This window comes from Neoarius graeffei, chromosome 23 (assembly GCF_027579695.1).
Source record: "Neoarius graeffei isolate fNeoGra1 chromosome 23, fNeoGra1.pri, whole genome shotgun sequence".
In the NCBI taxonomy this organism is placed as follows: Eukaryota; Metazoa; Chordata; class Actinopteri; order Siluriformes; family Ariidae; genus Neoarius; species Neoarius graeffei.
The window spans coordinates 2,936,737-2,964,150 of NC_083591.1; the positions used below are offsets into that span (position 1 = coordinate 2,936,737).

The 27,414-nt window shown below is 42.6% G+C and overlaps 1 protein-coding gene across 1 annotated transcript in view; it reads right to left on the reverse strand.

The window, feature by feature from the left end:
* Positions 1 to 27,414, reverse strand: part of cdh12a (cadherin 12, type 2a (N-cadherin 2)) — a 65,134-nt gene that overhangs the window by 3,283 nt on the left and 34,437 nt on the right. The window contains exons 6-10 of the mRNA XM_060905603.1: positions 19,368 to 19,618; positions 15,735 to 15,871; positions 13,165 to 13,286; positions 11,935 to 12,049; positions 1,139 to 1,390 (exon numbers count right to left, since the gene is read on the reverse strand). Coding sequence (XP_060761586.1) covers positions 1,139 to 1,390; positions 11,935 to 12,049; positions 13,165 to 13,286; positions 15,735 to 15,871; positions 19,368 to 19,618 — 877 coding nt within the window. The remainder of the gene's footprint in view (positions 1 to 1,138; positions 1,391 to 11,934; positions 12,050 to 13,164; positions 13,287 to 15,734; positions 15,872 to 19,367; positions 19,619 to 27,414) is intronic.

The following is a 27,414-nucleotide window of genomic DNA, read 5'->3' on the forward strand; positions in this document are numbered from 1 at the left end:
TGAGCAAATGCCGTTACAGTCCATGAAACAGGAAGTATAAGTATGAGAAGAAAACAGTAAATCAGAAAGCTGCGCACCTTTGCACAGCTTCTGCGCACACGTGCGCAGCTTTCTGATTTACTGTTTTTCAGACAAAAACATACATATTTACAACCCTGTCATTATCTGGAACTGAGTTTAGATTTCGAACATTCTTACGATAAAACGTCCTGCATAGTCTCTTTATGATAAACGTCTTAATGCCACTTACCCGTGAGGTTATCAAGTAGACATTCTTCTTCGGAACCTTCCAGAGGTATAGTTGGGATACCCATCCCGCAACAAAATATTTATAAGCTTCCAGGCTCTTGTAAGCTTTGAGGGCTTTGCCAGTGTAACACGATTCACGATTAACAAGAAAATTGTAAATGTCGTGGTAGGCCAGATCGGGCAAATCGCCGGCACCGCAGCTCCGAATTTCCCTGAACAAGGATTGCGGCAAGTTGTACGGATCTGCAATCCCCAACCTGGAACACTTTTCCCCGTAACGCTGCCTCACGTCACCTTCAAGATGCTGAACAAACTTAGACAAGTAATCGCGCGATGTAGATGGGGTATTTTCCGAATTTTCTTGGGGATTACTCCCTGGAGCCATTACGCTCGCGCAAGGTAAACAATCCTGATGCCGTCCAATATGGCGGAGTACACACGTGCGGGTCACGTGACTGCACATCCTCTATATTTGGACTAGCCATGCCTCCTTGACTAGGACTACGACACATGCCACACCTCCTTTATTGAAACTGAAAGGCACAAGCCACACCCATTTCACTGGGTCTGAAAGACACACAGGCCACACCCCTTTCACTGGGATTAAAAGCTGCAAAAGCCAAATCCCTTTCACTGGGACTGACAGACACGAAGGCCACGCCTCCTTCACTAAGAGTGAGCTTAATTATCCCTAGCAGGCACAGAGGCCACGCCTCCATTGCTGAAACACCATCAAAAATAATAAAAATGACAAATATTTATTTCTTACACACATTGTCAGTGTCCCATGTGACTGAGGGAGGATAAAGACAAGGACAGTGAGATTTGACAGCGTTGCAAGGTGTATTAGGAATCTGCCACTAGTGTGTATGTCGTGAACACATCTTACCCAGCAGAATGATCACACACAGCAGGATGGCCAGCAAAGCTCCAGGACTGAGACCCAGAGGCAGAAGAAAAGCTTTGGTGCTGCAGTTTAGGACAGAGCCGGAGACGTCACAAGCACAGACTCGTACGCTCAGCGTCCCTGTGCTGCTCTGGATGGGGAACCCACTGTCCTCCACCACCACCGGAACCTCATACACACTCTTCTCCAGCCGCCGAAATCCTGCTCGTCTGTTCACAAGCCCGGCCGTGTTGTCTGAAAGTGCACACACGCACTGCATGTACTGCATGGTCTCTTCAAAGCTCAGCAATGTTCAATCTGTTCTGAGCAATTGTGCAAATATGCAATTGTGACATTTATTTTAAAAATACCCACAATTTATCATCTCATCTCATTATCTGTAGCCGCTTTATCCTGTTCTACAGGGTCACAGGTGAGCTGGAGCCTATCCCAGCTGACTACGGGCGAAAGGCGGGGTACACCCTGGACAAGTTGCCAGGTCATCACAGGGCTGACACATAGACACAGACAACCATTCACACTCACATTCACACCTACGCTCAATTTAGAGTCACCAGTTAACCTAACCTGCATGTCTTTGGACTGTGGGGGAAACCGGAGCACCCGGAGGAAACCCACGCGGACACGGGGAGAACATGCAAACTCCACACAGAAAGGCCCTCGCCGGCCACGGGGCTCGAACCCGGACCTTCTTGCTGTGAGGCGACAGCGCTAACCACTACACCACCGTGCCGCCCTACAATTTATCATGATTTTGAAAAAGTATTGTTGAAAAAGCCCCCAAAGACCGCTAGGCTTAAAAGTAAAAATGACCCTGAACACAATTTTTAAATCAAGCGCATCCTGAGTTAAGGTTACCATCATTCCCCTTTGGGTATGAATTTAAAATGGGTCATTTTGACCCAAACTGGGCCAAAGGAATATTTTGACTCAAGTTTATGAACACGTCTAGGACACTTACTGTGTGTGGTCATGTCATTTCAGTGCATAGAAAACACAGAGGAAATTACATTTGAAAATATTCGGTTCCTAAGATGTGAACCTTCATGCTTTCCCCCCATTTTGACCCTCAGCCTCCAGTTTGCTTGTTTTTTTTTTTTTGCATGCTTTCACCCTGTCCATATGGGCTTCCTCCAGGTTCTCAGGTCCCCCCCCCAAAAAAAAAAAAAGCCAGTAATTGGATAAGCTGTGAATGAGTGCCTGAATGTGTGTCCTATCCAGGGAGAATTCCTGACATACAACAAATGTTCCCAGGATAACAATGAAGCAAATTTTACCTAATTTTCTCCCAATTTGTTCACTGCTGATTTTCACCTTTCAGCTCCTTCTCTGCAGTTGCATGACAGCTACCAAACAAGGGGTTCGGGTGCTTGCTTCAAGATATGCTGTCCATGAACATGATTGGTTATCAAGCTTACTGACAGGAGAAAGTGTAATGATATTCCAACCACCAATTTTGGGTTAATTTTGTTCTCTTGGATATATAGCATCATCGGGATTTGGAACCCTATTGAGACCCAGGTCATAGATGTGGCACTGCTGGGATTTGACCACTGGCCACAGATGTGGCATTACTGGAATTTGGACCCCCAGTTAGGATTTGGACCCCCGGCCACAGATGTGGCATTGCTGGAATTTGGACTCGACCCGATTGGGATTTCGACCCCCAGTTAGGATTTGGACCACTGGCCACAGATGTGGCATTACTTGAATTTGGACTCGACCCCACTGGGATTTGGATGCCCAGTTAGGATTTGGACCCCTGTTGGGATTTGGACCACTGGCTACAGATATGGCATTACTGGGATTTGGACTCGACCCCATTGGGGTTTGGATGCCCAGTTAGGATTTGGACCCCTGTTGGGATTTGGACCACTGGCCACAGATGTGGCATTACTGGAATTTTGATTCATCTCCATTGGGATTTGGATCCCCAGTTAGGATTTGGACCTTCCATTGGGATTTGTACCCCTGGCTACAGATGTGGCCCATTTAGATTTGGACCCTTGTTTGGGTCTTGGACCCACCAACCACCAATGTGGCACTGTTGGGATTTGGACTTGGATCTGTGTCTACAAATGTGGCAACTTTGGGAAAATTCACCATTTTATTCCAGATAAATCCATGGTCACTCACATAAAGCACATCACACTTCAAGTTGATTTTTTTTTTTCCACTTGCCATGTTACATTTGCTCCAATGGAAATGCACCACAAGCTCTAACACTATTGTTTCAGATCGTGATCAGGTTCAGTGCTAAAGCTCCCGAATGAAAAAGATGGTTATTGATTTTGAATGATTCAATGAAAAATTACAACTCAGCAAGCCACATGTTGGACTCATAAAATGTAACATCAAAGGGGATCCAGTGACAGTAGCTGGAGGTAAAAAGATTATGAGCTTTACCTGCTTTATGACCTGCTGGGAGGACCAGCATTCAGAGAAGATAAAATGAGATAAAATGGCAACCTACATTCCTGAAGGTTTTGTTGAATGAAGGGTTTAGTCTCTCTAGTCATGTGAACAAATTTTCTCTCTGGATCAATGACAGATTGGACCAGAATCAGACATGGAGGAGTCGAGTTGGGAGTTCTGGCAGGAAAAATATGGCTTATTGTCAGATGCTCTTAAGCACTCGGGCAAATCTGCATAAATCTGCATAAAATCCAGACACTTTTGGAAAACATTTAATGAGACTAAAGGCAAGTTGATAAGTTTGTAGTGCCCATGCTGAGGATCAGACTTTTCTCTTTCTGTGAAGAAATTTCCACCAGTGATTGTTTCTTCCGTACTTCCATGCATAGGTGGTTGAATCAAACATAACTTTTGGGATTGTTAGTTTATAGCAAGACTCACACTTCCAGGATGTCTAATGATATATGTTAGGCAGTATTACCATAGATTAAAACATCTGAATAAATAATCCAAATGAAATAGCTAGAGAATGCTTGGTCTTTTGGCACTTCATAATGCTTTTGAGCATCCTGGCAAATCTTTATCACAACCAGAGAAGACCAAAAGCATTTGGAGAGAATGTTTACTGTCCCTGGTTGAGGGTCTGGCCAGCAGAAATAGTGTTCTCAACTACATCTGGTTGTGTGCAGACATGCTTGCTCTTAACTGTGAGGTCCCTTGACCCTGTCATTGAGGGGTTTTTGTGCCTGGGTGAGCAGCAGATTGCACTTGACAGGGCAGGAGGAGTAGGAGAGAACTTGTGGACACTTGCTTGCCTGGAAAAGAGTTGTCCTGTCCACTCAAATCAGCTGCGGATCCTCACTAGCAGGAAACTACAAATTTATCCATCCATCCATCCATCCATTATCTGTAGCTGCTTATCCTGTCCTACAGGGTCGCAGGCAAGCTGGAGCCTATCCCAGCTGACTACGGGCGAAAGGCGGGGTACACCCTGGACAAGTCGCCAGGTCATCACAGGGCTGACACATATGCCCCTTTTCCACCAAAGCAGTTCCAGGGCTGGTTTGGGGCCAGTGCTTAGTTTGGAACCAGGTTTTCTGTTTCCACTGACAAAGAACTGGCTCTGGGGCCAGAAAAAACGGTTCCAGGCTAGCACCAACTCTCTGCTGGGCCAGTGGAAAGAACCGCTTATGTCATCGGGGGGGTGGAGTTGTTAAGAACAATAACAAGACCGTGAAAGATCGCCATTTTTAAGCGACGAGAAGCAGCAGCTGTACAAATGCGAAGTCATCCATTATTATTATTGTTGTTGTTGTTGTTGCTGCTGCTGCTGCTTCTTCCATGTTGTTTTTTGCTTCGATATTCGCGCCAAGGTTTATGCAAATGTAGCGACGTAACTGATGTATACAACGACGTAACTGACGTGTACAGCGATGTAATGACGTGGCTTCCCTTAGCACCACGAGCTATGGAAAAGCAAACTGGTTCTCAGCTGGCTCGTGAGTTGAACGAGTTGTGAACCAGCACCAGCCCCGAACCAGCCCTGGAACTGATTTGGTGGAAAAGGGGTAATAGACAACCATTCACACTTACGGTCAATTTAGAGTCACCAGTTAACCTAACCTGCATGTCTTTGGACTGTGGGGGAAACCAGAGCACCCGGAGGAAACCCACGTGGACAACATGCAAACTCCACACAGAAAGGCCCTCGCCAGCCGCTGGGCTCGAACCCAGAACCTTCTTGCTGTGAGGCGACAGTGCTAACCACTACACCACCATGCCGCCCCACTATAAATTTAGTTTATTATTATTATCATCATCCTCCCCAGCACTCAGGACTTCCTGATGCTTTGCATACCTAATGCATAACAGCCTTAATAATTAATAAAGCTGATCAGTTGGATCATCAAATTGTTTAAGACTAGCAGTAATTGCCTGTGGAAGAGAGGGGACATAGTAGTTACTGCCCGTCACTGAGGAGATGTAAACTCGGCCCTAGCAGAAGTCTCCTGTGAGGAGTACTGATTGCGAGGTCCCGTACAATCAAAACTCCTAGGTGATTGGGGGAGAGGATTCCCTGTAGAGGCTGTGCGCAGAGCATGTAGCCCATGGGAAATGAATAGTGTGTTGGATTAGCACTAATCCCATGATTTGGAAAATCGTAGATGTTGTCGTGGGCTCCTCTGGGGTGTCACCAATCTATGTGTAAAATATGGAGTATGTGCGTCCAGCCGTGTTGATTGGCATCGATGAACAGACAGAGAGACAGACGAGTTTCCTTTAGTAGTATAGATAGAAAGTTTTGAGGACTCGAGTTAAGAACCTGTGATGTAAGAGTGTTTACCACATTGATAGAAATAGCCTTTCCCATCTTGAGATGGGAGATCTTAAGTTCACTGAAGCGTTCATTTCCTGGTTGGTGATCCTCCTGATGGAGGTGTTTGTTCAAGTTCTTGAGATATTTCCCAACTTTCTGAAGATTTACAGCTTGGAACCATTTTGAAAATGAAAACACTAGGCAGGGTTCCACTGCAGTTTTGTGCAAAAGACAAGCAATATTTTAAAAATGTTGACAAAATATGATTGCAAAAGGTCTGTGTTTCCACTGAGTGATGTTATGTGATTAAATCTGGGTTTTCTCCTCTTGTGATAGCTCTTACAGAGTGCTTGCAGCTAACTGGAGCTTTCTGTGTGGAGTTTGCATGTTCTCCTCATGCCTGCATGGTTTCCTCAGGGTGCTCTGGTTTCCTCCCACAGTCCAAAGACATGCAGATTAGATCAACGAGCTACTCTAAATCCCCCATAGGTGTGAATGTGAGTGTGATGGTTGTTCATTTCTGTGTAGCCCTGTGATAGATTGGTGACCTGCCCAGGGTGAATCCTTCCAGCTGGGACTGGCTCCAGCTTCCCCTGTGACCTTGATGAATAAGTGGAGTAGATATTGGATGGGGACAGCACGGTGGTGTAGTGGTGAGCACTGTTGTCTCACAGCAAGAAAGTTCTAGGTTTGAGCCCAATGGCTGACGGGGGCCTTTCTGTGTGGAGTTTGCATGTTCTCTCCGTGCCCGTGTGGGTTTCCTCCGGGTGCTCCGGTTTCCCCCACAGTCCAAAGACATGCAGGTTAGGTTAACTGGTGACTCTAAATTGACTGTAGGTGTGAATGTGAGTGTGAATGGTTGTCTGTGTCTATGGCCAAGTTTACATTAGACCGTATCTGTCTCGTTTTCTTCGCGGATGCACTGTCCGTTTACATTAAAACGCCTGGAAACGCCGGGAAACGGGAATCCGCCAGCATCCACGTATTCAATCTAGATCATGTCTGATCCGGTGCTGTGTAAACATTGAGAATACGCGGATACGCTGTGCTGAGCTCTAGCTGGCGTCGTCATTGGACAACGTCACTGTGACATCCACCTTCCTGATTCGCTGGCGTTGGTCATGTGACGCGACTGCTGAAAAACGGCGCGGACTTCCTCCTTGTATCACCTTTCATTAAAGAGTATAAAAGTATGAAAATACTGCAAATACTGATGCAAATACTGCCCATTGTGTAGTTATGATGGTCTTTAGGCTTGCCATCCTTCCACTTGCAAGTGGTAAGTGATGCGCATGCCCGACATGCACTGAGATCACACACACAGTGGCTCAGTCCCAAATCACTGCTCGTGCGCTTCACTCGCACGCTCTGTGAGCTGCACAGGGCCGGAGTGCGCACCCTCCAGAGGGCACTCGCTGTTCAGGGCGGAGTGATTTGGAGGGCAAGATGCCTGCGGAGCCGAGCGTATCCATGTATTGGCGTTGCTGTGTGCAGGCGAATCGTGTATTGGTGTTGCTGTGTGCATGTTAATCGTTTTAAAAACATTAATCTGATGATCCGCTGATACGGTCTAATGTAAACCCCACCTATGTGTCAGCCCTGTGATGACCTGGCAACTTGTCCAGGGTGAACGCCACCTCTCACCCATAGTCACCTAGGATAGGCTCCAGCTTGACCACGACCCTGCACAGGATAAGCAGTTACAGATAATGGCTAGATGGATGTTTCACAATTTCAAATTGCGCATTAAGTAGGTTAATAAAAACATGGTAAGTTAATGGTTACTATTTATACAACCCCGATTCCAAAAAAGTTGGGACAAAGTACAAATTGTAAATAAAAACAGAATGCAATGATGTGGAAGTTTCAAAATTCCATATTTTATTCAGAATAGAACATAGATGACATATCAAATGTTTAAACTGAGAAAATGTATCATTTAAAGAGAAAAATTAGGTGATTTTAAATTTCATGACAACAACACATCTCAAAAAAGTTGGGACAAGGCCATGTTTCCCACTGTGAGACATCCCCTTTTCTCTTTACAACAGTCTGTAAACGTCTGGGGACTGAGGAGACAAGTTGCTCAAGTTTAGGGAGAGGAATGTTAACCCATTCTTGTCTAATGTAGGATTCTAGTTGCTCAACTGTCTTAGGTCTTTTTTGTCGTATCTTCCGTTTTATGATGCGCCAAATGTTTTCTATGGGTGAAAGATCTGGACTGCAGGCTGGCCAGTTCAGTACCCGGACCCTTCTTCTACGCAGCCATGATGCTGTAATTGATGCAGTATGTGGTTTGGCATTGTCATGTTGGAAAATGCAAGGTCTTCCCTGAAAGAGACGTCGTCTGGACGGGAGCATATGTTGCTCTAGAACCTGGATATTCCTTTCAGCATTGATGGTGTCTTTCCAGATGTGTAAGCTGCCTATGCCACACGCACTAATGCAACCCCATACCATCAGAGATGCAGGCTTCTGAACTGAGCGCTGATAACAACTTGGGTCGTCCTTCTCCTCTTTAGTCTGAATGACACGGCGTCCCTGATTTCCATAAAGAACTTCAAATTTCGATTCGTCTGACCACAGAACAGTTTTCCACTTTGCCACAGTCCATTTTAAATGAGCCTTGGCCCAGAGAAGACGTCTGCGCTTCTGGATCATGTTTAGATATGGCTTCTTCTTTGAACTATAGAGTTTTAGCTGGCAACGGCGGATGGCACGGTGAATTGTGTTCACAGATAATGTTCTCTGGAAATATTCCTGAGCCCATTTTGTGATTTCCAATACAGAAGCATGCCTGTATGTGATGCAGTGCCGTCTAAGGGCCCGAAGATCACGGGCACCCGGTATGGTTTTCCGGCCTTGACCCTTACGCACAGAGATTCTTCCAGATTCTCTGAATCTTTTGATGATATTATGCACTGTAGATGATGATATGTTCAAACTCTTTGCAATTTTACACTGTCGAACTCCTTTCTGATATTGCTCCACTATTTGTCGGTGCAGAATTAGGGGGATTGGTGATCCTCTTCCCATCTTTACTTCTGAGAGCCGCTGCCACTCCAAGATGCTCTTTTTATACCCAGTCATGTTAATGACCTATTGCCAATTGACCTAATGAGTTGCAATTTGGGGGCGGCACGGTGGTGTAGTGGTTAGCGCTGTCGCCTCACAGCAAGAAGGTCCAGGTTCGAGCCCCGTGGCCGGCGAGGGTCTTTCTGTGTGGAGTTTGCATGTTCTCCCCGTGTCCGCGTGGGTTTCCTCCGGGTGCTCTGGTTTCCCCCACAGTCCAAAGACATGCAGGTTAGGTTAACTGGTGACTCTAAATTGAGCGTAGGTGTGAATGTGAGTGTGAATGGTTGTCTGTGTCTATGTGTCAGCCCTGTGATGACCTGGCGACTTGTCCAGGGTGTACCCCGCCTTTCGCCCGTAGTCAGCTGGGATAGGCTCCAGCTTGCCTGTGACCCTGTAGAACAGGATAAAGCGGCTAGAGATAATGAGATGAGATGAGATGAGATGAGTTGCAATTTGGTCCTCCAGCTGTTCCTTTTTTGTACCTTTAACTTTTCCAGCCTCTTATTGCCCCTGTCCCAACTTTTTTGAGATGTGTTGCTGTCATGAAATTTCAAATGAGCCAATATTTGGCATGAAATTTCAAAATGTCTCACTTTCGACATTTGATATGTTGTCTATGTTCTATTGTGAATACAATATCAGTTTTTGAGATTTGTAAATTATTGCATTCCGTTTTTATTTACAATTTGTACTTTGTCCCAACTTTTTTGGAATCGGGGTTGTACGATTCTATAGAGATCTGTAGGAACTCTGACAGTTCCCCTTGAGAGACAAACTGAAGAACTTTAGAACTGATGAACTTTAGGATACTAGTGTGTGGCAGTGGGGGCGTGGTCAAGCGTCGGTCTGTGACAGGAGGGCGGAGTCAGGGAAGGTAAGTGGCAGAATCACTACACCGGATGTTAGTTAACCTGTGTTTGTGTGTCTTCCCCAGTGACCGCGCCCTAGATGAGGAGAGAGAGAGCAGAGGAAGAGAGCTCTCTCCCCAACCAAATGACTTATGTGTGTGTGTATGCATGTGGCTGGGAGAGTGTGTTTTGCGACTGAAAAGTGCAAATAAAAAGAGTTTTTGGAACTCAGTTCTGGCCTGCCGTACTTCTGTGCTCCACCCACCCGCTCTGAACTTTAGAACTGATGAACTTTAGGATACTAGTGTTATCCCTCATATTTTCTTTCTAAGAGTGCAGTATGCAATTCAGTGATTGATGGAGTGAACAAGAGCTGGAAATTCCAGTCGTCTTTTAACTTTTATTTCATTTCATTGCTTGTTTAGTTCATTATCTTGGTCTTCCATTTTCATCTGAGAGCTACCACTCCGGCAGACTGGAGGCCACTGGCTAAACTCAGACAGATCAAAAAGAAGTCCAACCTTTCCAACCATTGAGCAAGAGTTATTCTCTTTTGGACTCCCAGCAATCAACAGCTAAACCGCCATCCTGATTTGAAATCACAACATTCCATTATACCGAGCTGACACCGAAAGACTTTTCAAGCGATTTCAGTGTTGCAGACAATTTTCCAATTTTGAAATAAAATAATGAGAGTTTTGCGAGGGTTGTAGCACACTCCCATCATCTCGATAGTTTGATGTAAGGTGGTCAGGATCGCTGTCTTAAGTCAGCCTTTTTTTTTCCTCAAATATTATCTTTCATCTCGGCTCATGCAAATTGTGGCCCTGCAAGATCCCCAGTCCATCAGAGATAATCACTTGAAAAGAAGTTAATGACACATTGCCTTTAGATGTGAGAGGGGATCAGACTTTAGTCTTTTCAAAGTCTTTGAGTGTGTGGTTAGCATTAGACAGCTAGAGAAATTAAGCTAGCCGCACACTACGCCAATCCACACGGTACCAAACCGACCCATTTCAGAGCCAACTCCCAACAGGGCAAGCACATATCCCTGACTAACTCACGACTGAAAGAAAGCAGAGGTTAATATCTTGGGCCATTATTAAAAAATGTTCTGTTTCCAGTCCACCGGCTGGGTGAGTGCCGTTTGTGCGGGTGAAATTTTTTTAACGCCGGTTTTTCGACATTTTTTCCGGGTTCGTAAATCTAAAATCGAACTTGACATTTCCGCATTCCCAGGGCTTTCCACTAAGGCTCATACTAGCCAGCCATGACAAATAAGTAGCCAGCCGGGGGGAGGAAACACAAAATAAACTCCTGTGCACGCAGTTCCCAGGGTTAAGTGTATTTTCCACAGACCATTTATTTATTCACTTTACTCAAATACAAAGTAAAATGGAAGTAAATCTTCTTTCTTTTCTTGCGTATTGCATCATGAGGCGTTCCTGGCTTGTAAATCTCTTATTTTCGGTGCATGACACATTCACGCAACTGAGCATGCACCGAGTGCGTGCGCACACCGCATGTCGGGGCGCGGATCTCCCTTGATCAACGGTTCAGTTTGACATTATTGTCAGTCCGTTCATTTTTCGAAAAGATAGAAGTCACATGATCACGAAATATCACGTGTTATATGCGAAAGATATGATTGGCTATTGCTAGCGACTCTCGCCGATCAGTCTGGCTCCCGATTAGTTTTTCGAATCGGCTGTGAGATGAGTCGGTACCATCGAAAACTAGTCTTTACGCCTGACTCGCGACTTCAGTTGGCTCGGTACGCTGAAAATCGGCGTAGTGTGCGGCTAGCTTTAGACATTAAAGAAATCGGTCACTACTACAAGCAATACTTACACCTTGAGATGGCCTAGTGGTTAACGCATGGTCGGGTCATACCAAAGACCGTTATCAAAATAGTACCTACTGCCACTAACTCGTGGTTACCAGAGGACTGAACCCTCACTGTAACCCCAGCTATGTAACAGGCGAGAGGCTGAGGGCTATAGAAACAGACATCAGCACCGCCCAATGCGTCAAGTGCCTGGTTAGTACTGGGACAGGAGACTGCCTGCGAAAACCAGGTTCTGGCACGGAATGGACTTTGACTTTTCACAAGCAATACTTACTTCCATAATCTCGGATGGTGAAGTTCTTGTTCCGGGTATCTCTGGGAGATTTGAAGAAGAATCTGTGTCCTAAATTAGGCATGTCTCTGTCCGTAGCACTGAGGATCTGGATCACCTAGACACAAAGAACATAAACACATTTTTATGAGCCATCTAAACATGTAACTTTCAGCTGCACCTTCAGACCAATCACAATCCAGAATGGATTTTTTGAATGAACCCGAATCAGTGTTTTAGCACAGCTCTGTTTTTACAACGAATCATTTCATCTTGTGCACTAAATCTTGTTTGTGAGAAATTGCTTTTCTGTCCAAGCCGCTTAGACAAACACGCATGCGGATACTCAGGCACAGATTTGTTTCTCTGGAGTTAACAGGGTGAAGAAATTTGGCAAAAAACTCGAAAGCTTGGCTGCTTAAAATCAGTCATTCGAATGAGTCGCTTAAGCCGTGATTAGACGCCATGCGAAACTCCAGATCGCAGACGGTTTAAGAACTTTCATTTCCACACCACATTCAAAAACCTGTTGATATTCAGTGAGCTTCGTTTAATAATTAATTCCAGTGTCATCGGCCACAGCGGACACAACGTTCTAATTCAACGACTGAAACTTTTAAGTAGCAGCAGATGTATTGTTTTAAAGTAGCAACAGATGGTGTATTGTTTTATTGATGTATGTATTGTAATGTATTCTTTGTGGGCCTCGAGCCTGTAATAAAGTTTAAAGTTTAATAATAATAATAATAATAATAATAATATTTTGAAAAGAAAAATACAGTGTTTATTCAACATTATTGCCTCGGCGATGGAAATGTAAAGCATTAATTTTGGAAATTTGACTCAAAGCACAGGATTGATATCATTTTAGTTCGACTGAGAAATCGAAGACTCGAGGACTGAAGGGTTTCACTGCTGAGACGCAACTGTGACACTTATTTGGAAAGAAAGGAGTACATCAATGTCATGCTTTTCCCCAAAGCACTTCTGAACAACAGCAGTTTAGCTCACATTACACACACACACACACACACACACACACACACACACACACAGAATATATACTGTATCTCTGACACACAATATGTACATAGTGAAATTCAAAATCACTACACAAAGACAGTGTGACAAACTGAGTGACTGAGACTTATTCACTCTCTCGTTCTCGCTCTCTCTCACACACACACACACACACACACACACACACACACACACACACACACACACACTTACCTGGCCTACTTTTGCATCCTCACAAACAAACGCTTCGTACGGAGAAGAAAGTTCTGGAGGGAACTCGTTGACATCCAACACTGTGATTGTGACGCTGACTCGACTGAACAAGAGCGGATTGTCTGAAAGATCAAAGCAGGAGACGTCCACTCTGATACACAACACAGATGGACTGATGGACACACAACCCTGATCAATACACAACCCTGATGGACTGATCGATACACAATCCTAATCAATACACAACCCTGATGGACTGATGGACACACAACACTGAGAGATTACAGTGGGGCAAAAAAGTATTTAGTCAGTCACCAATTGTGCAAGTTCTCCCACTTAAAAAGATGAGAGAGGCCTGTAATTTTCATCATAGGTACACTTCAACTATGAGAGACAGAATGAGAAAAAAAATCCAGAAAATCACGTTGTCTGATTTTTAAAGAATTTATTTGCAAATTTGGTGGAAAATAAGTATTTGGTCAATAACAAAAGTTCATCTCAATACTTTGTTATATACCCTTTGTTGGCAATGACAGAGGTCAAACGTTTTCTGTAAGTCTTCACAAGGTTTTCACACACTGTTGCTGGTATTTTGGCCCATTCCTCCATGCAGATCTCCTCTAGAGCAGTGATGTTTTGGGGCCGTCGCTGGGCAACACGGACTTTCAACTCCCTCCAAAGATTTTCTATGGGGTGGAGATCTGGAGACTGGCTAGGCCACTCCAGGACCTTGAAATGCTTCTTACGAAGCCACTCCTTCGTTGCCCGGGCGGTGTGTTTGGGATCATTGTCATGCTGAAAGACCCAGCCACGTTTCATCTTCAATGCCCTTGCTGATGGAAGGAGGTTTTCACTCAAAATCTCACGACACATGGCCCCATTCATTCTTTCCTTTACACGGATCAGTTGTCCTGGTCCCTTTGCAGAAAAACAGCCCCAAAGCATGATGTTTCCACCCCCATGCTTCACAGTAGGTATGGTGTTCCTTGGATGCAACTCAGCATTCTTTCTCCTCCAAACACGACAAGTTGAGTTTTTACCAAAAAGTTTTATTTTGGTTTCATCTGACCATATGACATTCTCCCAATCCTCTTCTGGATCATCCAAATGCTCTCTAGCAAACTTCAGACGGGCCTGGACATGTACTGGCTTAAGCAGGGGGACACGTCTGGCACTGCAGGATTTGAGTCCCTGGCGGCGTAGTGCGTTACTGATGGTAGCCTTTGTTACTTTGGTCCCAGCTCTCTGCAGGTCATTCACTAGGTCCCCCCGTGTGGTTCTGGGATTTTTGCTCACCGTTCTTGTGATCATTTTGACCCCACGGGGTGAGATCTTGCATGGAGCCCCAGATCGAGGGAGATTATCGGTGGTCTTGTATGTCTTCCATTTTCTAATAATTGCTCCCACAGTTGATTTCTTCACACCAAACTGCTTACCTATTGCAGATTCAGTCTTCCCAGCCTGGTGCAGGTCTACAATTTTGTTTCTGGTGTCCTTTGACAGCTCTTTGGTCTTGGCCATAGTGGAGTTTGGAGTGTGACTGTTTGAGGTTGTGGACAGGTGTCTTTTATACTGATAACGAGTTCAAACAGATGCCATTAATACAGGTAACGAGTGGAGGACAGAGGAGCCTCTTAAAGAAGTTGTTACAGGTCTGTGAGAGCCAGAAATCTTGCTTGTTGGTAGGTGATCAAATACTTATTTTACCGAGGAATTTACCAATTAATTCATTAAAAATCCTACAATGTGATTTCCTGGATTCTTTCCCCCCATTCTGTCTCTCATAGTTGAAGTGTACCTATGATGAAAATTACAGGCCTCTCTCATCTTTTTAAGTGGGAGAACTTGCACAATTGGTGGCTGACTAAATACTTTTTTTGCCCCACTGTACACAACACTGATGGACACTCATGGATTATTTTTAAAGTATTTTATGATATTATTAATGACAAATTTAAACTAAATTAAATTTGACATGTAATTCCCTAAATTATAACCAAATTTCACATTTATATGATTAATGGAAAAAGCTTAATCTGATGTCTTTTTTTGTTGTTTTATTTTCCTTTTACTTTACAATTTTAATTTATTTTTGCCTTTTAGCTTTTATTAATTTTTTATTTTTTGGTCAATTTGGTTCATTTATGTCCATTTTCATTGACAGATTTGTGAGCGAAACCATTATTTTTGCAATTTATTATTATTATTATTTTATTTTAAATTAAATGCATGATTTATAGAATATTATAAACGCAGTGCCGCTGGACTTGGATGAAATGTCCCTGTAAATGGCTGCACTTCCTGTTAGTTTCCACTTGATGGCGTGATCAGCCCTGTGTAAGAATTTCCCCACATCAGTAATATCTTTTATTCTCTCTTCACTGTACGTCAGTGTGTTTTCTTTTCTAAACACTCAGATGAAGCTCATGAAGAGCGTGTCGATGGTGATGAGGTGAATGACGTGGGACTGAACGAGAACGGTGAGGAAACGGTGTGTTAAGTAAAGAATCAGCACCACAGCTGCTCGTATTTTACACGTCGCTTTCTCTCCGTGTGTCTCGCGTACTTACTAACTTTAGTTGCAACAACAGTGATGTTGTGTTTTGGTGTCGTTTCTCTGTCCAAAGCTTCTCGGGCTGAAATCGTGCCTTCGACAGGATCGATGTCGAAGTAATTCTCCGGGTCTGCGCTCCACTCAATGGAGTACCTACAGAGCAGAAAGATGAAAATCATCAGCCATGAAATTAAACATGATATTGAGAAGCATTTAGAAGGGGGTATGGTCCAATATGGCTGTGATAAGGAAATGTAAAATAGTTACTTGTATAGACAATGACACCACCATGAGTCCTTGGAAGTCTGCTTTATACATATCAATAGTGAGGTTTATTCTATGTGGTGTTTCCAGTGTGTATAAGGTTTTGTGCCAAAATACACTGCAACCCCACAAGAGCAAACTCTTTTACTATGAACTTTCACATATCACAAACTAAGCTTGTATTCCAAACAATGATCATGGACTTCAAAAAAATCCCTTAAAAGGGCTTTATTTCATGAGCCAGAAGCAGATTTACTTGAGTCTTTACACTGGAAGCGTCCACGTGCGTTGGCAGACTACATGCTCTAATGCATGTTCAGCGCCATTAAGACTAATTAGAGTACCATGCACCTGTTCTGAATTAGAGTGCAATCACAGCGCACACTTATCAGGACTCCTTAAACACACGGACTTTGCAAAGTATATGTGCTGTACTGATTGTCTCACATTGCCAATCCTTTGTATCTGTGTATTGCTTTTGTATTTTGGATGTTGTCTTTGTGATTACCTCTGATATTGGGTTTGTGCCTCGCTCAACCATTGCCTGTTCCACGATCCTGCATTTGTCTTACATTTTTGAACTGTTCACCTGCCAGTATTTAAATAAACATTCTTCCTATGATGAGATCCATCATCTGCCTCTATTACATGACACTCGTAAATGTAAGATACTCTCCATCAAAGGTAAACTTCATATCCTGGAGCATCCAAATTGTGGTTAGAAAGCAACAAATTTGTCTAAAGAATATGGCATCCTGAACATTTTAATTTCAACTTTTAAAGAAAAAGAGCTCCGAGACTTCATCCATAACTGCAATCGACATGACGGGCTGAAAAGAAAGAAGATGCAGCAAGCAAACTGTGGCAAGTGTGACTTATGTCCTTTACTTAAGAGTGACTTATTTCCTTTATTTTGTAAATATGTAAGTGAATGAAGTGTAAATATAAATTAAAGACAGTTGGTCTTGTTTTACAAGAGTAAAAAAAAGTACGTGTTTGGTGTGACAAGTGGCTCCATTTCGGTATTACAAACTTTTTGGAATAACAAACTATTTGAACGTCCCCCAAGGAGTTTGTTATAACAGGGTTGAAGTGTACACTGACACAGAGAGCTTTCCATGATTCCCTCGATCTGGACTACAGCACCATTCCCAGTGAAAGAGAAGCAGCTCCTTAGCTTGATGCTGCCACCACCATGCTTCACCATGTTCTAAAGCATATCTTTTAGACTTGTGCCCAAAAATGTCCACCTTAACACATTTTACAGCATGGTTTGAGTCTATTGTGTGCATGTTTTCGTAAATTTATTCATGATATTCATGAGAAAGGGCTTCTGTTTAGCCACCCAACCCTATATCCTATGAATATGTGAAGAATACAAGATGTTGCTGTCACATGGAGGGAGTGACCTTTAAACACTGTACAGAGAATTGTATTACACCGCCGTGTCATGCGCAAACAGCTGATGTGTTACTGTGTATTATTGCATTCTTTCACCTCACAGGAACTGCAGCTAATGTGTAATAGTAAAATATTAAAAAAAAACAGAGCACAAACATTCAAGGTGTACTGAATCACTCCCGTCTCCTGTGTGTCTTCTTTATGAAATATTAATCCAGAAACAAATACTGTTTGTAACAATTTCATGCACTCGTTCCCATGAGGGAAAAAAAAAATAAGAAGAAAATACCGCGCCGTGTTGGATGCCTGGAAACATTCGAGATGTGTTTGAATTCTTTAAACGTGTGTTATTATTGTATGTAGGTCAGTGGCGGCTGGTAGGCTTTCAAACAGGGGAGGCTGGTCGGTTACGATATTTCCAGATTTTAAAAGAAAAAAGAAAAAACACATCAATTTTGCCCATACTCTTGCCTCTGATCTGGCTGATTGTTGGCAGGGTCACAAACTGTGAAATAACAGGTTCTTTTGGCCCATTAGGCTACTGTCCAATATACATGATGGTGGTGTTGGGGGGGGGGGGGGTATATTTTAACATTTTATATTTTAAAATTGTGGCATGTTGTTTAAAACTTGATCATTATTGAAAGCAGCTCTTTGTCAGGAACCTCAGCAGTAACAGCAGAGTGTTCTGGAATAGGCACAAGCACTGACCTTGGGGAGCCAAACATAGAGCTGGGTGCCACACATTTCATTCAATGACACTTTCCCTATATTTTACTTATTTTGACTGAGAAATGTTTTATTGACAATTTTGATAACCCTTCACTTTTAATCCAGGTCTGTAGTGTGAAATGTTCTCGGCTGTGTTTTTGTTTAAAAATGTTTTCCAAATTGTAGCTGTGTTTAATTCATATCCAGAGAAATATATATTCCAATATAATATACTCAGCATAAACATTTTAAATAGATTCTATATTTTTGGTCCATCCATGACATATTACTAAAGCAGCCTATTTACTGTTGTTGATGTGGGTCACTTGCTGTTAGCCAATTCACTTTCTCGTACCAGGAGAGCTGAAAGGAACGAGTATTATTCCCTACCTTTTTCACCAAGTCAATTTGAGGCGTTGGTCTACCCTGCTCTTTAATTTTTATTTTTTCCTCGAAAGGAAGACTGGCAAATGGCTTCGCCAAAATTAAATCAGCAATGCTTGGCATCCGTGCGCAGCTTTCTTGCTAGCTGACTAGCCCCCTCAAGTTCAAGTTCAGTCACTCAAATAAACGACATTTCTGGAACTAAGATAGCAAACTTGACAACACTATATTTACACTTTATTTACAATGAAAATATATACAAACTAAAAAAGCTGGTAGAAACCGTATGTAATGAATGAAATTGAAATGTAAGCTGATCTCTTACAATACACCACAGCACTTGTGAATCCGCATGGGACTGAACTGAGATTCACCGCTGCCTGTCTATATTTGAAACGAGCTGTCAATCAAAGAAAATATCCGGCCGCTTTCACCAATCACTAGGCTCCTCGCGGAAAGCTTTGCCATGTCCCTCCCACTGTGAGGCTGGGAGTCCGTAGGCGGGCATTTTCGCAGTATTTGTCCAATAACCGTCTTGCATTTTGATATTGAAAAGCGCAGAGCTCCCAAATGCCATTGAAGTCCACTGAGGCTGCGCTGCATCGCGCTGTCATGAGGGGGAAAAACTCACGCACACATTAGGTGAACTGGGGAAAGTTATAACGGAATGATTTCGCACTGTAGTTGGGTTGAGCACATATATTTCTATGATTCTGGATCTGAAATAGCAATGTTATAACTTATAACATTGCTATTTCAGATCCAGAATTTTTAGAGGAGGCTGAGCCTCCCTCGTTGTCTTAGAGCAATCGCCCGTGATGTAGGTTATGACATGATTAGGAAAGGCTGCTTCAGAATGGTTAAAGTGTGTGTGTGCATGTATAATGACCTGATAGGACTGTGCCCTGTGTCGGGATCGTGGGCATTCACCACTCCAATGGCGTTTCCTGCAGCTCCCTCACGTGTCTCCATGCTGTATTCTGAACTGCTGAAGATCGGCGCTTCTTCCACGTCCATCACACTGAGCTTCACCACAGCCGAGTCACTGTGTGAGCCACCCTGCAGGAAATGAGAGTCCATGTGCGGATCCAACGCCGATACTTTAAAACTGTACGCCTTCCTGCTTTCATAATCCAGAGGCTGGAACAGAGGGATCAGGCAGAAAGTTAAACTGTAAAAAGGTGCAAATAAAGTGTAAAAACACCATTTTAAACTGTACAAATGTGTCAATAAAGTGTAAAAACCACTACATTCCACTGTAAAAACAATGTGTAAAAAGAAGCTGTAAGTAAAGAATGTGTAAATAAAGAGGAACATAATGAAAAGGGTTAAAAAGTTTTAAAATATGTAAATAAAGTGTAAAATTCAGATAATAAAGGTTTGAAAAGTGTAAAAAAAAGATAAAATGTATTTAAAGTATAAAAAGATGTCAAGTTTAAACATTTGTAAAATGTGTAAAAAGTTCAAGCCTTAAAAAAGTGTAAAAAGGTGTAAAAAAAAAGTCATAGGCAAATAAAGTATAAAGAGGAACATGATGAAAAGAATAAAAAAGTGTGAAATATGTAAAAATGGCAAATCAAATATGAAAAATGTGTTAAAAACAAAGTCAAATATGCAAAAAAAGTGTAAAGTTTGTATCAACAGGGTTTTACAAAAGTGTAAAATAAAGTGTAAAGTTTAAACATTTGTAAATGTGTAAAAAGTTCAAGCTTTAAAGAGCGCTTTAAAAAAGAAGAAAAAAAGAAAAGTGAAAAAGGGTGCATTCATCTTTTGATACCAAACATTTGAGGTAAAAACATTTAAAGTGCATATTCTGGACCAATTTTGTGTGTTTTTTTTTTTTACTGTATATGAAAGTATATCCCTTTACACACTCATCCAGAAGGGTAATTTTGCACAAGGCCATCTGTCTACAGCAGAAAAAAATAAAATAACAAAACGTGTCTGGAAAAATCCCAAGGGAGTCTGGAGCCAGATTCGTGACGTCACCTGCGGAAGCGCCAGCAGGCTGCGCGAGCTTTGCACGGTTTCAGTGCACAGCCTGTGTAGACCAAGCGCTCCCATTTCTCTCTCATTGTCCGGTCTTTTGGGAAACGATGAGTACTAATCCCATCAAGATTGGTGTTGCTACACCCTCCTACGATACATCTGTTAACCATTTTAATAATTATGTGATAACGTTGAAGAAATTTGCAGAAAACCACTAGGTCGTTTTCTCATAAACAAACCAGCGCTGACGTAGGATTCAGAGGGAGGCGTCCCGCACGCGACGTCACGAAAATCAGTGTTTGCCGGGAAATCCAAACGCCAAGCTTTTTCAGAGGCGGACCAATTCGCCTCAAATGGCTTGATTTCAGCTGGATTTTTCTGGTATTGCGCAAGGTAAAAAAAATTGCACAAAATGTAAAATGTGACAGATATTTGACCAAAGTTTAATATAAAATAGGAGAATTACATTGATCTTGCTCCTGAATTTACCTGTGTTATGCACTTTAATGGTGGTTTAACACAGAAAAACTAAATCAATGACAAAACATTTCATGTTAATATACCATACATCGGGTGGCACGGTGGTGTAGTGGTTAGCGCTGTCGCCTCACAGCAAGAAGGTCCTGGGTTCGAGCCCCGGGGCCGGCGAGGGCCTTTCTGTGTGGAGTTTGCATGTTCTCCCCGTGTCCGCGTGGGTTTCCTCCGGGTGCTCCGGTTTCCCCCACAGTCCAAAGACATGCAGGTTAGGTTAACTGGTGACTCTAAATTGAGCGTAGGTGTGAATGTGAGTGTGAATGGTTGTCTGTGTCTATGTGTCAGCCCTGTGATGACCTGGCGACTTGTCCAGGGTGAACCCCGCCTTTCGCCCGTAGTCAGCTGGGATAGGATCCAGCTTGCCTGCGACCCTGTAGAACAGGATAAAGCGGCTAGAGATAATGAGATGAGATGAGATACCATACATCCAAAAATGTGACCCCTCACCGAATCCAGGGACACATGTCGGCCGAAACGAATCCAAGATAATCGCAAAAGAAGCATTTTTTTCCGAAATTTGTGATTTTTTTTTTCCATCATGTGCAAGTTGAGATCTTGAAGAATGCAATCAGTATTTCAGATAATAGATTGTTTTGGAAAAGCATACGTTTTTTGTTGCAAATTGTCTCGTTTTTGTCAGGACTGTAGCCTGCTGGGGGGTGTGGGTAAATTACCATATGGGCCATTCACATGATGATTTAAGTCTTTTTTTTTTTCGCGAATCAGCTGTATGATGTGAGCTGAGCGCATGGCTACTTAACCTGCATACAGGCGTGTGATTTCACTATGGAATGAGTTACTAAACAGAGCGCAGAGGAGCTGAAACACCGCAAAGCAAACAGACACACGGTATTTACATCGGAGATAACCATTTCTAGCAAAAAAAACCCCGCAACCTCGTTTTCCAGATTGAATGGAATACTTGAATGATCGGATGATACACGGACCGTTCTAGGATTACATTCCATCGGAGGCATTGGTGTGTGCAAGGCGCCGTTTCTCTTTCTGATGGGGTGAGTTTATTAATCTAAGGCTGTGTGGTTATTTTTGCATGTAACGGAGAGTGTTGTGGTTTGGTTAAGCCTAGGTCACAACCGGACGTACGATTTTTTGGCCGTGTGATTTTTGGCGTTTCCCAAATCGCTGCGTTTTTTTTTTTTGTTCATGGAGAAAGACGCGCGTTGGCCGTAAGTTTGTCTTGCAACCTGAAAAAAACGTAAGCGCCCGTAGAGTTTGTTTGACATGACAAAGAACCTCTGCGGCCGGTCTGCGGCTCGAAAATCAGCACGTCACACGTGCGCTCTCGTGCTTTTCACACGCGCGCTCTCGTGCGTTTCATGCGCACTCTCCGTGCGTTTCTTGCGTTTCTTGCGTGTAGACCGGCCGTAGGAGCGCGTACTGTATGGCCGGTTGTGACCGAGGCTTTACATGAAACTAGCGTTGTGTTAGTTGTGTCATCATCGTGCTATCTTTCTTTCTTACGGTGTGAGTAATTTTTCAACCACAAAACGTTAAAGTATACTTTAGGACTTATTTTTGTACTTCATAATTGTGTTGGGCATACTCTGCATGGAAGGAAAATTGATGTGGTGATCTTTGTTTACATGAAAGTAGCATCGTGCTAGCTCGTAGGGGGTAGGGCTTTCCTTAATGTCATGCAAATGAGCAGCATTATGTGCCCGCCCTGCACCCAGAGTAGCTGAGATGGAAAACTTTGAGGGCGATTTTCTCCCTTTTCTGTTTTAAGAAGTATACACTTTCAAAAGGCCACACATTCTTCAAATATTGTCAGATCTCCACATGGAAGGCATCACTGGAAAGCTTAGAAACTGTACTTTCTGAATCTGTCAATAACTCAAAATGCCCCCGGGCCGACATGTGTCCCTGGATTCTGTGATCTGCCACAAATGTTCTAGAATCTAGAAGCTACTGCTGATTTGTAAAGTTTATTACATATACAAATTATGATATTTTAAAAATCCATTTATAGTCACATTTAATGCTGTGGAAAGTCTGTGAAACAAGTTAGCTCCTGCTCCTGCTAACTCAAATTATCCGCGGTAAATCCAGCTGTTCCTTCACCAGTCGCTCTTTTTTCTCTCTCTTGAAGTTCATACGACAAAAAACAAAAAAAAAAACGCAGCTTATCTCCTAAAGAATGCTGAACTACTTTATCATATGAAAAGTTACGCTGAATGAAGTCATGATTAAATCTACACACATAAACCCCGCCCATAATCCTGACCTAAACCTTCGCGTACAATTTCTTCCATGGCGTCGTGTCAGACAGGAAACAGTTGTGCGATATCAGAGAACCTGGACGCACCATCAGAGCTTCCCATCTCTGGTTCTGGGTGTTGTCTGTGCCAGATCCGGTTGTATCCGCACATGAAAGTGCAGCGCTTTCTCTCAGCTCTGTGCCGCGTGGCATCAGGGCATCCCTTCCTCTGCTTTATGGTCTGCGTTTCCTCTCTCATCTCAGCAGGAGCTTTCTGTTTCTGAAACCCGTGCCGTTGCATCATGACATGAACGAACCCGAGCTGAGTTTCAAATTCCAGTCATGTTTCCAGAAGATTCTTCAAACTTTCCACTGACAGGCTGCGTATCGGTTCGCACTGTGCTGTTTTACCCAGAGGATGTTTATTGTTTATTACACCACAGTGCTGCTGAGTTCTGGATTCTGATTGGTCGGAATGTGTGAGTTAATTTTCTCACAGTAGTGCAGCAGGTGTAATGTGTTATTGTTTCTACAGTAACAGCTCATTGACAGGAGATGTGTACGGTGAATGCGCTACATAAACGGTTTAAAATATACACGTGTGTAAATTCGGGAGATGTTTAGTTAAGGTTTATGGAAGGAGTCTCCAGTGTGAGCGCTTCGTAACAGTCAGCGGTAAAGCTGGAACTTTCAGTTTCCAGAGGAGTTTACGATTTTTGCAGTTTCTCAGGTTCTCTGCGTTTGAAGAACAATAAACCGCTGGGGTGCAAGAGGAACACAATGTACAGGATGGTAACAAGAACTCTTACTCTTACCATCACACCACACTGTCGTTGATTATGAGCTCATCTGGCCGACAGGTGATGAGTTTAAAGCCATCATGCGTTGTCCGTCATCCGTCCGGCGGCGTCCACATTTCATGAAAATCACTTCTTCTCACTCAAAGCTTCACCGATTTTTATTCTTTTTGGCAGGAAGGTGGGTCTGCCTGGGGTGCATATGGCTTCTATGCAAATTTGCATAATTGCAATTAATAATGAAGATATGGAGTAATTAATCAATCCCTAACGAGCAGTTTCAACACACATCGCTTCTTCTCCCTCAATTCTTCACTGATTTTGATTCTTTCTCTCGTGAACGTAGGGGAACCTAGGGTGCATATAACTTCTACCCACATTTGCTTAATTACAATTATTAATGAAGTTATGGACTAATTAAGCCTTAATGCTGAAAACAGTTCAACAAAAATCACTTCTTCTCGGTCAATTGTTCACCGTTTTAGATTCTTTCTGGTAAATAAGCAGGTAGTCCTAGGGTCGATATCGTTTCTATATATAGCTTGTATATCATGTATAGAGTTTACAACATTTATTGCACACTTTAGATCGTTCCTTCTGGACTAGACGGCGCCGGAGTGATCTACACCGTCATTGATGGTCTCGTTTTCCGACAGCAGAACGTTCCGGAGTGTCACCGTGGCAGTTTTCTGGATCATGACTCAGCACAAAAAAAAGGTAACACTAGTTTTAATGAATCTCTTCTTATCTTGGGGTCCAACTTCACAGACGTGAGCTCCAGAACATTCCTATTGTTCTCTTCAAAACTATATTTTTTCTTATTTATAACAAACACATAGTATAAAAATTAAACCGCTGGCTTTCTGAGTGTGGAAATCTGTGGAAATCCTCCACACTCTTCCCATCACTACTTCATCCAAGCTGTGACTGATCCTCAGGATTACCAGTGATCTGAATCTCATGAGAAGGTTCCACAGAGAACCCTGAGTTTCTCAGCTTTTATTAAATCTAAATATAAAGCGTGTGATTACGCTGCTTCAAATAGCTCTGATTGGAGTCAATTGTTAATTTATGATCTGTCGGGTAAGAGCTTACTTGTGGGATTTGCGTCCTTTTCAAGTGCCATAAACACACTGCATTAAAATCCTATCTGTATTTCAGAAGCTGAAGTGCTTCTGAGGGCATATTAGATCAATCACACGTGGACAGCTGCGTGAGGGACTTTGTAGAATGGTGACGGTTTATGGCCCATTGATTAAAGCTTGCATATGGCAGGGGGGATCCATTTTTTTCTTTGATAGAATGAAGAATATATATATAAGATAATATTTACCATGATGGAATATTCACCTTCAGAGAGGAATAAATAAACACACTTTTTTTTAATCAACGTTAAAAACAGCATTATTCACTAACAGTTTACGTGAAGGGACTTTCATACCACAAGATTGTCACATAAATGTTTCATCAAGCAGTCATCAAGAATTTTAGAAAGCCATATGACAACAACATGTGAGGTTTTGATGTTTCGACTCACATCTCATTTATTAAGCTTTAAGAGCTCATCTGAAAATCTCCTTTCAATCAACTCGTAGATATAAATATCACTTCATAAATGTGTTATAAACACAAAACTAATTTGTGACTACAGCATGGAAATTAGTTTTGCTGTTTTTGATATTTTGTTCGCTTAAATACGGGGAGAATTTGGACACTGGATTGTGGTTTTATAAAGAAGACAAAGTAAAACACTCCATGTTGCGCTGTTCAAGGAAATTTATCAACGACCAGATGGTGGGATGAAGTGGAATTAACATCATGAGCCCAAAATGGACTATTTCCCTTTAACAGCATGTCACAACATGTTTTATTCCTCTTATACCACAGCTACAGCTGCTGCCAGAGATTAACATTTTTGTTTATTTTTAAAAAGTAAAAAAAATATATATATATATATATATATATATATATATATATATATATATATATATATATATATACAGCGCTCAGTGTAAATGAGTGCACCCCCTTTGAAAAGTGACATTTTAAACAATCTCTCAATGAACACAAACAATTTTTTCCAAAATGTTGACAAGACAAAGTTTAATATAACATCTGTTTAACTTTAACAGGAAAAAGTAAGGTTAATAATCTAACTTAGATTACACATTTTTCAGTTTTACTCAAATTAGGGTGGTGCAAAAATGAGTACACCCCACAACAAAAACTACTCCATCTAGTACTTTGTATGGCCTCCATGATTTTTAATGACAGCACCAAGTCTTCTAGGCATGGAATGAACAAGTTGGCGACATTTTGCAACATCAATCTTTTTCCATTCTTCAACAACGACCTCTTTTAGTGACTGGATGCTGGCTGGAGAGTGATGCTCAACTTGTCTCTTCAGAATTCCCCAAAGAAAATAATTTCTTTCCACCACAAAGGTGAAGGCTACAAGAAGATCAGCAAAGCTTTACTTATCAGTCAGAATACTGTAGCAAAAGTGGGACAAAAATGTAAGAAAGATGGAACTGCAACCATCTCACAGAGACATCCAGGTCATCCACGGAAGTTAACACCTCGAAAGGAGCGTCTTCTGATGAGAAGGGTTGAAGAAAATTGGCATGCAAGTTCACTGCAGTTATCTAAAGAAGTAGAAAGCCAAACTGGGGTGACTATTTCACGTGACTCAATACGGCGTACACTGCAGAGGAATGGCATGCATGGATGCCGTCCACGAAAGAAGCCTCTCCTAAAGCCCAGGCACAAAAAAGCCCACCTAGAGTTTGCCAGGGCCCATGCTGACAAAGATGAAGACTACTGGGACTCTATACTCTGGAGTGATGAGACCAAGATAAATGGTTTTGGAACTGATGGCTTCAAAACTGTATGGCATCGCAAAGGTGAGGAATACAAAGAAAAATGCCTGGTGCCTACAGTGAAACATGGTGGTGGCAGTGTCCTTATGTGGGGCTGCATGAGTGCTGCTGGTGTCGGGGAGCTGCATTTCACTGACAGCATCATGAATTCACAGATGTATTGCTCTATACTGAAAGAGAAGATGCTACCATTACTCCGTGCCCTTGGTCATTGTGCACTTTTCCAACATGACTAAACACACATCTAAGGCCACTGTTGGATTTCTGAAGAAGAACAGGGTGAAAGTGATTCAGTGGCCAAGTATGTCTCCTGATCTGAACCCAATCGAACACCTATGGGGAATTCTGAAGAAATAAGTTGAGCATCACTCTCCATCCAGCATCCAGTCACTAAAAGAGGTCGTTGTTGAAGAATGGAAAAAGATTGATGTTGCAAAATGTCACCAACTTGTTCATTCCATGCCTAGAAGACTTGGTGCTGTCATTAAAAATCATGGAGGCCATACAAAGTACTAGATG